Raw genomic sequence first — 11,219 nt, 5'->3', positions numbered from 1 at the left:
GCAACCATCTCTAGGGTTTACAGAGAATGGTCCGAAAAAGAGAAAATATCCAGTGATTGGCAGTTCTGTGGGCGAAAATGCCTTGTTGATGCCAGAGGTCAGAGGAGAATGGCCAGACTGGTACGAACTGATAGAAAGGCAACAGTAACTCAAATAACCACTCATTACAACCGAGGTATGCAGAAGAGCATATCTGAACGCACAATACGTCGAACCTTGAGGCAGATGGGCTACAGCAGCAGAAAACCACACCGGGTGCCACTCCTGTCAGCTAAGAACAGGAAACTGAGGCTACAATTCGCACAGGCTCACCAAAATTGGACAATAGAAGATTGGAAAAACGTTGCCTGGTCTGACGAGTCTCGATTTCCGATTTCTGCTGCGACATTTGGATGGTAGGGTCAGAATTTGGCGTCAACAACATGAAAGCATGGATCCATCCTGCCTTGTATCAACGGTTCAGGCTGGTGGTGGTGGTGTAATGGTGTGGGGGATATTTTCTGGGCACACTTTGGGCCCCTTAGTACCAATTGAGCATCGTGTCAATGCCACAGCCTACCTGAGTATTGTTGCTGACCATGTCCATCCCTTTATGACCACAGTGTTCCCATCTTCTGATGGCTACTTCCAGCAGGATAACGCGCCATGTCATAAAGCTCGAATCATCTCAGACTGGTTTCTTGAACATGACAATGAGTTCACTGTACTCAAATGGCCTCCACAGTCACCAGATCTCAATCCAATAGAGCACCTTTGGGATGTGGTGGACCGGGAGATTCGCATAATGGATGTGCAGCCGACAAATCTGCAGCAACTGCGTGATGCTATCATGTCAATATGGACCAAACTCTCTGAGGAATGTTTCCAGTACCTTGTTGAATCTATGCCACGAAGGATTAAGGCAGTTCTGAAGGCAAAAGGGGGTCCAACCCGGTACTAGCAAGGTGTACCTAATAAAGTGGCCAGTGAGTGTATATTTGGGGTATTTCTCCCATTCTTCTCTGCAGATCCTCTCGAGCTCTGTAAGGTTAGATGGGGAGCGTCGCTGCACAGCTATTTTCAGGTCTTTCCAGAGATGTTCAATGGGGTTCAAGTCTGGGCTCTGGCTGGGCCACTCAAGGACATTCACAGACTTGTCCCGAAGCCACTCCTTCATTGTCTTGGCTGTGTGCTTAGGGTCGTTGTCGTGTTGAAAGGTAACCCTTCGCCCCAGTCTGAGGTCCTGAGCACTCTGGAGTAGGTTTTCATCAAGGATCTCTCTGTACTTTGCTCCATTCATCTTTCCCTCGATCCTGACTAGTCTCCCAGTTCCTGCCGCTGAAGAACATCCCCACAGCATGATGCTGCCACCACCATGCTTCACTGTAGGGATGGTATTAGCAAGGTGATGAGAGGTGCCTGGTTTCCTCCAGACGTGGTTTGGCATTCAGGCCAAAGAGTTCAATCTTGGTTTCATCAGACCAGAGAATCTTGTTTCTCATGGTCTGAGAGTCCTTTAGGTGCTTTCTGGCAAACTCCAAGTGGGCTGTCATGTGCCTTTTACTGAGCAGAGGCTTCCGTCTGGCCACTCTACCATAAAGGCCTGATTGGTGGAGTGCTGCAGAGATGGTTGTCCTTCTGGAAGGTTCTCCCATCTCCACAGAGGAACGCTGGAGCTCTGTCAGAGTGACCATCGGGTTCTTGGTCACCTCCCTGACCAAGGCCCTTCTCCCCCGATTGCTCAGTTTGGCTGGGTGGCCAGCTCTAGGAAGAGTCCTGGTAGAGCCAAACTTCTTCCATTTACGAATGATGGAGACCACTGTGCTCTTCGGGACCTTCAAAGCTGTAGACATTTTTTTGTACCCTTCCCCAGATCTGTGCCTCGATACAATCCTGTCTCGGAGGTCCACAGACAATTCCTTTGACTTCATGGCTTGGTTTCTGCTCTGACATGGACTGTCAGCAGTGGGACCTTATATAGACAGGTGTGTGCCTTTCCAAATCATGTCCAATCCATTGAATTTACTACAGGTGGACTCCAATCAAGATGTAGAAACATCTCAAGGATGATCAGTGGAAACAGGATGAACCTGAGCTCAATTTTGAGTGTCATAGCGAAGGGTGTGAATACTTATGTACATGCAATATTTCAGTTTTTTATTTCTAATAAATTTGCAAAAATTTCTACAAAACCTTTTTCACTTTGTCATTATGGGGTATTGTGTGTAGATTGATGAGAAAAAAAGGAATTTAATCCATTTTGGAATAAGGCTGTAACTTAACAAAATGAGGGGAAAGTGAAGGGGTGTGAATACTTTCCGGATGCACTGTATATATAGATGTTAATGCATTCCCACCCACTCACTCATACACCAACGTATGCACACGTTCACATGCAAACACACAGCATGGCGGCCTAAAGGTTAAAAGGGGTTCATGATGAGAAGGTTGCCGGTTCGGGTACCTGGACTGTCTGTTCCCCTGTCACGTAACAGGCTTTTCTGTCAATGTGCTCTTGAGCAAAAAACACTTAACCCACAACGTGGTGGTGCTCGGCAGTAAGGGACTGTGGCCGTACTCTGCAGCTTCAAATTGTAAATCTGTAGGGATATGAAGCGGCGGGTTACCTGAAAAGTGCACATTTGCTCACATGACTTTTACCGCGATAAACAAAGGCCAAACAGATAGCTGTGACCCACCGAAATCAAATGGTGCGCCCACGTCTTTCCGACACTCCAGGAACATACATTTTTTATCAGAAGCACAAAGTTCAAAATGTAAAGCACGAGAGCCAAGCACATTATTTTATAACTTATGGATGTTATAACCGAGGAGACAGAAAGCACGGCGCCATTGTGCGGGGCTGATATTGTGAGGGTAAATGAATAATGAAAAGCAGGAGATGGAAGAGGGAGGGGGAGGAGGAGGAAGACAGACAGGGAGGATGCTCCAATAGGCTTGGAGAGTACAGTAAGTTGGAGCGTACTGACGGAGTCGAGTCCAAATGGGCGTCCAGCATATGGTTCTTCTCAGTGGGACATTCAGTCCTCAGCCACAACGCCTCCATGAATATTTGGTTTCCTCTTGTACTACATGCTCCCACGCTCACAGACAGACGGACTCTCCTTCCTCTGCAAAGGAAATAAAACGGAGCTAGAGAGATCACAATGTTCATGACAAATAGGACTCATAAAGTCTCTCGGTGGATCCGGACGTTGGTGTGGTTGGGACGGAGAGAGTTAGGACAAACGTGTGGTGGGGCGGTCAGCGTCGAAACAGATAATCCCCGGGACGCAGTGTCACATAAATTATCACCTCTCTCACAGGGGCCCGGCTTGCCAAACTAGAGTCAGAGGAGTCAACATGGGTGGATTCAATTAGCATTACATCTTTTCTTGGACGCGTCCAATCCCTGAAATCTTGTCATGGAAACACTGAATCAGAATCCCCAAAGACGTTACCTCAATATATTACAGGGAGTGCGAACTGTAAATAGAAGGATATAAATTAAAGTGGGGTTGTGTAAATATTATGAGGCGGGGTCTGCAGTGATGGAGTCCAGTCTGGTACACTGTTATTCATGTTTGAGAGTAAGCTGACTCCACAGTGGGGTATTATTCTTTCTCTCCTTTTATCACTCCATCCCTCATCACTAGCTTATTCTACACAGACAGCGGGCCTTTGCCCTCCGAATTTGTGACGGAGGAAGGAAGAGAAGGAGACTTGCAGAGGGGAAGAAAAGGTTGTCCCTCTGCAGTGTTGAACTCCAGTCGAGGTTAACCTGTGACATTTCTTCAAGCCCCCTCTTGTTTTGAGATAGTGGATGATGTCTGCTCTCTCCAGGATAATATGTATTTATACATGCAGAGTGAGAAGCTCTTCATAATCTGAATCACTGTTTAGACATGGAGGCCGACAGACAGTCTGGGTAGCGGTTGAAACTGTTAGGGCAGACTGAATGGGTTGTCATAATAGTGGTTTCATACAGCTCACTCCAAAATTATGGACGCTTTATGTCGCGCTTCAGCTGGAAGGACTAGGTGGACTGCGCTGCCATCTAGTGGGAGCCACATTTCTACACATTGTAGACAAACAGGTGGCCTCAGAGTGAATCTGATCCCCCCCCCCCACCACCCCTTAGAAATCTGCTCTCCCATCACCATTTTTCAATATCTGTCCTTTCTCAACATCTTCTCAACAGTCACCGTCGCCCCTATTTTCAACAACTTCCTTTCCCCGGGTGCATCTGACTTGTTCTTCCAGATCCGGCCCCACTTTGCACAGCAGAAGGCCAACTGCGCTTCATCGTGTCCGGGTCAGAAGTTTAGGGGAAAACCAATCCTCTTGTGTGATGGCGGCGGTGGTGGAGAGGGTAGGGGGTAGGGGGTGGTGGTAGGGGTGGGGGGTGGGTTGCAGCAATCTATTTAAAGGTAACTTGATACCATGTTGTGTCTCAACATAAACACATGTACCCCCCCATGGATGACCCCCAGCTTTAACCTCCTTGGTCCACCAGTGTATAGAGGGGAAAGAGGAAGAGGGTGGTGGTGTGTACGTGCATGTGTTTTGAAGATGTTATGAGACCCTTGGGGCTGATTTGTTTTCTTCCCCAGGAAATAATAATAAAGCGGTCTCTGCTCATTTGCCCCCTTAAAGATCATCTGCGACAACAGCAACGACATCTCGGTCCACATGCAGGCAGACAACAGCCAGGCCGCCGTGGCCCTGCCTAGTGTTTATTAATAAACCTAAACAGATCTATCGTAGCCATGGCCACACATAGCTGCACACTGACTGTTAAAAAAGGAGGCAGGGCCAGCACACTCTATTTTCCCACTCAATACCCTCCCCATCCTCCCCTCCCCTATCCCCCCCGCTACCCTCCCGCTCATTCTTCTCAAGTGTCTTTTTCGTTCTGTCCACAGCTCCCATCTCATGCACATCTCCATCTCCATCCTATGAACGTGATGGGAGGACAGAGGCGGAAGGAGTAAACGCTGAGAGGTAAGTTACTTTGGGTGATGATTGTACAAGAAGATTCTCAATTGGTCGGGTAAAAGTTTAACACAGGTCAAACTGGAGGAAAGATCCGGTTTCACTCGGCTCTCAACCGTCGCAGTTTGAGACCACCAGTCTGTTTCAGCACAACACAGCCGATCCAATGTTAACCAAAAGTACCGAAAACGTGTAAGATGAAGAGGACTTGTGACAAAGAGTAGATGCTCGGGTTGTGTTCGGTGCCGAAGAAAAGGGTGGTTGAGTTTATATTCAGGGAACTCATCGAATGTAGGCCACCATTCTCTGTGGTTGGCGGAGGGTCTGGAGGAATGCTCCCTGTACCCCGCGCCTGCCCCTCCGCCAAGACAGCTGCTGTCTCTCATGTCCTTACCATGCCTGGCACGAAAAGCCTGCTCGTTGGTAATACCTGCAAGAAAGAAGAGAGGAACATCACAAAAAAAAAATAGAATAAAGTTATGGAAATATTTCCGAATAATCAAATCTTTTTTCGTGTGGTCTAAACAAGACAGACAAAGTTCAGGGTGCGTGTTAAATTTCGCTGAAGCATGCTTTGGTCTGGAAGCAGCGGCATCAAACTGTAATGCCAGTTGCCCCCCCCTCCCTCCCACTTTCTACATTACTAATTGGTGAGTGATGACACAATTGGGTCAATTTGATCAATTTACTGTCAGATGCTATGGTCAGGCTTGGCAAGCACCTCGCGGGGTGAAATTACAGCTACGTTATTCACCAAGGAGGGATTATGTGTGTCCATCTGCTGGTACAATGACATGTTATGGTAACGGGCCCTGTAAAGTCATCTAGGTAATGCCTCTTGACGGACTTTTAGAGGCAAGGCGTTCATACATGTTTATGTTAGCGTTGTCAAAGTGTTTGTGTGAATGCCACAGAGTACGTCGATGATCTGTGTGCTTATGTGAAGTGTGTGTGTGTGTTACCATGGCCCAGCTGTCAGTTGGTACCTTTGAGGACTCTAAGCTAAGGCAGCTGTCAAAGAGCAACATTCCTGTTGAACCCCCCCCCCCACCACCACCCCCTTCTTCCAATGACAGTGATGTAGCTTACAGAGATTGTGCAAAAATAAATCCAACTGCCCCATTGACATGTCATCAAAGGCAAGAACTAGTATTTGTCAAGTGCAAAAGGTATGTCACCAACCACAAATATAATGTGTATGTATCTGTTTCATATCTATCAGGTGGGCTGTGTAACATGTTTATCTGCTTTCATCGAGGGACGGGTCTGAGTCATAAAGGAGCGTTCTATCTGGATGTGGCTGCGTGAGTGAAGGATAGACCAATGGAGGACCAGTGGAACAGTACAACATCAACAGGGTTTGAGCCTCTCTTCATTCAGGAAGAGAATGAAGAGCCAGAGAGGATCCAGATGGAGGACAGAGGAGAGCGTGGTGCGGCGCAACCTGGAGTCAATGGAGTCAACACCAGAACACATCTGAATCCATCAGCACAAATTCAACCTTACTTAAGGGAGATGGATGACTTACTCAAGAGCTGCGAGGAGCTAACCGGTGTTTCTTTTGGCATGGACTTCTCACCTGGTTACACCGACACTTGCCTGGATGGATCGACTCGAGGTCAATTTGAAGAGGAAGTCACGAACGACAGAGGTAGAGAATCACAAACATCTCCCCAACCGTACTTATCTACAACCTACATTGACACAAGCGTGGACAAGACTGTAACAGCAGACCACCCGGACCAGGCTGGCAGTCTCATGGACACGTGTGGCGGTACCACAGAAACTTCCCCCTGGACAGAGATGCCCCTCACCTCAGCAGGCACCAAACTGAGCAGCTCCATGGCCGAGTACCAGAACCAGCTTTTGGGCATGCTCGCCATGCTAGAGAGCTCTATGGAAGATGGTGGCATGGACTGTGACTTCCAAGAGTGGGATACGGATGCAAACCAAGAATATGTACAAGTCTGTCAAAATCATACCCTGCAGAGGAAAACAACACTAAGATCCATGGAGAGAAGTGGAACAATGGGATTGGATGTCCCGCCACTTCTCAGGTCCTGGGTTGGCCCAACTGTGGATGGGGCAACCGGTCAGGAATGGATGGAAAGCAGAGATGGGGAGATTGCTTTGACGACACAGGCAGGACCACTGAAGCCCTGTGTTGGCTATGAGGGTATGAGAAATGTCTCAGCAGAAAGGCTTGACACTGCAGAGACCAAAACAAGGGCCTGTGAGGAATTTCAAGTAGACGAAGGAGTGCTTGAACCACAGTTAAGACTTTCAGGGCTGCATAAAAGACGCATGTCTGGTGATGATGAGATACACACCAAAGGGGAAATGTATGGGATAGATATTGGAAATGCCAAATTGCCTGCTGAAGATGGACTGACAGTCTGCACAGATCAACTGGAAACACTGGGGTGTCAGTTTGAAGACCGTATAAAGGAGGTACAAAGCTTGGAGTTGAAGAGAGAGGAGCTGCTGGAAGAGCTGCTTACACTGAGGGGGGAGAAGGAGGAGAGAAGAGAGACAAAGAGGAGCAAGGAGGAGGAGGAAAAGGAGGAGGAGAAAGGGCGAACAGAAGAGAGAAGCGAGAGAAAAGTGGCCGAGCTGATGGAGGCGCTGAAGGAGGAAGAAAAGGCGAGGAGGGAGGAGAGACAGCAGGAGGTGCAGAGCCTCAGGGAGCAGAGGGCGGAGGAGGAGAAGAAGCTGTGGAAGGTGAACCTGGAGAGACAGGGGCTGCATGAGGAGACCAGGAGGCTGAAGAGGAGGCTGTTTGCCATAGCTAGGGACTGCGCTCACAGCCAGGCCGCCCTGAACTGCCAGCAACGGGAGCTGGAGCAGTTCAAGAGGGAAGAGGTAGGAGAGCAACAACGGCTTTCTTTACTGCAACTTTTTATAACCTTAGTTAGGGCTCCGTTGACTTAAATCCATTAAATGATTTACATTGAATGCAATACGTACACATCATCACCTAACAATATCAATATACTTATTTTCACAATATCTGCATACATGTGTAAAAATGTCATGTTTAAGAATCCAACCGTGGTTCGTCACATTGAACTCTGGTAGAAAAACCAAACCCAAACTAGTCTCCCTTCCCTCAAATATTTGAGACCTCATTTTCATTATCATCGATTTCAACACCAAAATAATGACAACATCCCAATTTCCACTCGATACAATACCACTGAAATAAACACTAATATTGAATTATAGCCCAGCCCTCCCTAACAATGCCATTACCAAGGAAAGCCAAACATCCAATTCACTTGTTTTTCCCCTTTGTCTCCTTCCACCCGTGCCCCAGGATAAGCTGAAGTCTCTGGTGCTCCAGCTGACAGAGGAGGACTCTCAGCTCCGATCAGCCCAGCGAGAGCAGCTCTCCAGCCTGCAGGGCCGGCTTCATGTCCAGGCCTCCAGCCAGACTTCCAGCACCCAGGAGGAGCTGACCCAGTGCAGGAGGCACTCTTGTGGGGACATTGAACAGTATCTGCATGGTGGACTGAAGGCACTGGAGGAGAGGTGTTGTGTTCTCAAAGGGAAATCATACCACCTTACTAACATAAGGTGGCATGATTTGCTCACTAGTAGTGTTATCGATGCATGGACATTACCGTGGTCGGTGACTCTCATGATCAGAGATCTGACTGCTCGTCTCGGCGAGCAGGTGCAAAAATAAACAGCAGCCAACAGGGACAGCTAATAAAAAAAAAAAAAAATTCAACCACAGTAAAATATGCAAAAAAAGGTTAATACACAAAGCAATACAACAGCTCTTGTATATTTCCGATGCTAAATTCTCCTCTCAGACCACTTTATATTTTGGAACCATTTCTTGTTGGTGAAGAACATCAGGGTATTAGTACACACTGGAGCCTGTTGAGAACATGCATCATGCTGCCTATCAGTTGCTCTAAAGGGAACTCACTACAACCTGAGAAATGTGAGCAGGCTCCAGCGCATCATAGTATAACATCAGTGTTCTTCTACATCAAAACAAAAAAACCCAGGACACAGAGTTGTCTGAGAGGAGAACTGAGCATCAGAAACATGCAAAAGATGTTGTATTATCTTGTGGTTGGTTAACATTTTGTGCACGTTTTATTGCGGCTTGAAATGTTCTGATTAGCTGTGCAAGTTTGCTGATGTTCATTTTTGCGCCCGCTCACTGGGACCAGCAGTCAGATGTCTGACCACGGCAGTCAGCGACCAAGGTCATGTCAACGCACTCATAATACTGCTGAGTAACTTGTCCCGCCTAATGTCAATAAATCCGAACTAACCCTTTAACATGACAGAAAATCTTATCTCAATTTATTTAACAATAAACATTTAACAAAAAATAAAAGTAAATAATACAAATAAAATAAATAAAATTTTTTAAAATATTTAAAAAAAAATATTTCATATAAAAAAAATTCTATAAATAATAAAACATTTTATCTCAATTGTTTTAAAAAAGGTGACACCAGGTTATTCTGCAACACTTCATTGACTAGAACCTAACAGCAAACAAACTCACCAATTACAGCATCCTACTTGGCAAGAAACACCTATGAACTGTTGGTCTCCGTGTCCCAGGTATGAGCCCATGCTGTTGGCCCTGCTGAAGAGGAGAGAAGCGACTTCAGGTGCCCTGGTGAAAGCCAGAGAGCAGGCCCAGGAGCTCAGGGCTCAGCTGGGACCCCTGAGGCAGGAGAGCCAGCAGCTGGCACTCCAGAGGGCCTGTTTGGACGAGAAGCTCAAGCTACTGCAAATACAGAGGAAAGAGAATGTAGCGCAGTATAAGGTAGGGAAAGGTGTGTGTGTGTGTGTGTGTGTGTGTGTGTGTGTGTGTGTGTGTGTGTGTGTGTGTGTGTGTGTGTGTGCGCACACGCACGATTTTAAGATTTAGTAAGGGGATGAAAAGTGAATCTGTAAAAGAAACAGATTTACTGGGTTACAGGTAGAGGGGCTGTGAAGCAGGTGATGTGAGATGATGTGAGATACATCAGCTGTAGATGTAAGATGTATGGGAACTAAAGGAGGCAAAATGTGAGAAGTCTTTGAAAGAAAGGTGATAGAAGCATGTTGATCTTGGATGTCTTGTCAGTTGATCAAGCCTCTGAAACAAACCCAAACAGGAGACAGTTTACAGTCTTGAAGAGAACAGCAGAGAGCTGAAGACAGAGCTCAAGATTCAGAAGAAGAAAACCAAAGAGATGGAGGTGCTGAAAGACAACCTCACCAAACAACTCACATTTTACAGGTAATGACTGCATCGTTCAGAGTGAACCTTAATATGATTTTAACATTAAAACACAAACATTAAGCCCCCCCGGCATACAGGGTGTCTAACGTAAATGTTCTTCTTACAGGGCTGCCATTAAGGACCATAACAGCAATGACCATGAGGAGAAAACATGACCGCTTTCCCTGATCTGAATGAAACAGATTTCTGTAGTTTAGTGACATTTTCTTTTACCAAAGGGATTTTTCAGCAGTTTTAACAGAATAATTTTGCACTAAGAGACTGAAAGTCCCATATTCTTGAACATAGGCTTTCAAGAACAGTCTTTAAAGATGGACTAGATTTGCTTTTCATAAGAATGGTTTAGTCATGAATAAAGGGTTTATGTTTTCATTATAACCTGAGTGCTGCTGATGAGTTAACGGCACCGACTAAGAGAGCTGAGAGAGACTGGTCCACTTATAAATAAGGCCACGTGACTGGCAATCTAAACAGTGGGACAGAGTAATAGAGGGTGATAAAGCTCAAAGGACAGAAAAAAAAAGACATTACACTAGATTCAAGATGACAAGCAGAGAACGTCCACACTGCCACAGAGAAAATCACGATGAGCCCTAGTTCCCTTAAAAATAGCTACTTGTTTAAAACAACGGTACAGATTTTAGTGTAAAAGGTAGATGCATGAATGATGCATGCTACTGACATTAAGTGAAACTGCATCTGAAAATTAATAGAACTTTTTTTTATTAAGAATGCATAACGCATTCACTGTACAATTGCAAAATACAAAACATGAAAAAAGTTCAACTGCAAATGAGCAACATCACAGTGACTACATTTAGCTGAAACATATTAGACTATCTAAAGGACAGTAAGTGGGAACAGAAATTGACATAAAAAAAAATCTGTGTATATCTACATTATACATATACAGTCCAAATTTTGGATTTCACATGGCAACCTTTGCTTGAAAATATCAATATTATTAAGCTGCTGGTGTCAAAAT

At 45.9% G+C, this 11,219-nt stretch overlaps 1 protein-coding gene across 1 annotated transcript; it reads left to right on the top strand.

Moving 5' to 3' along the window:
• Window positions 1-4,853: 4,853 nt before the first annotated feature.
• sync (syncoilin, intermediate filament protein) lies at window positions 4,854-10,463 on the top strand. The gene is made up of 6 exons (XM_056297886.1): window positions 4,854-4,983; window positions 6,197-7,836; window positions 8,291-8,505; window positions 9,565-9,772; window positions 10,107-10,231; window positions 10,341-10,463. Exons 2-6 carry the CDS (start codon window positions 6,298-6,300, stop codon window positions 10,387-10,389), a joined length of 2,136 nt encoding a protein of 711 aa, XP_056153861.1. The 5' UTR covers window positions 4,854-4,983; window positions 6,197-6,297; the 3' UTR covers window positions 10,390-10,463.
• Window positions 10,464-11,219: the final 756 nt, after the last annotated feature.

Source organism: Lampris incognitus, chromosome 18 (assembly GCF_029633865.1).
Source record: "Lampris incognitus isolate fLamInc1 chromosome 18, fLamInc1.hap2, whole genome shotgun sequence".
Lineage (NCBI taxonomy): Eukaryota > Metazoa > Chordata > Actinopteri > Lampriformes > Lampridae > Lampris > Lampris incognitus.
Note: the sequence above shows the minus strand (reverse complement) of the source record. Positions and strands in the feature narration are given on the sequence as shown.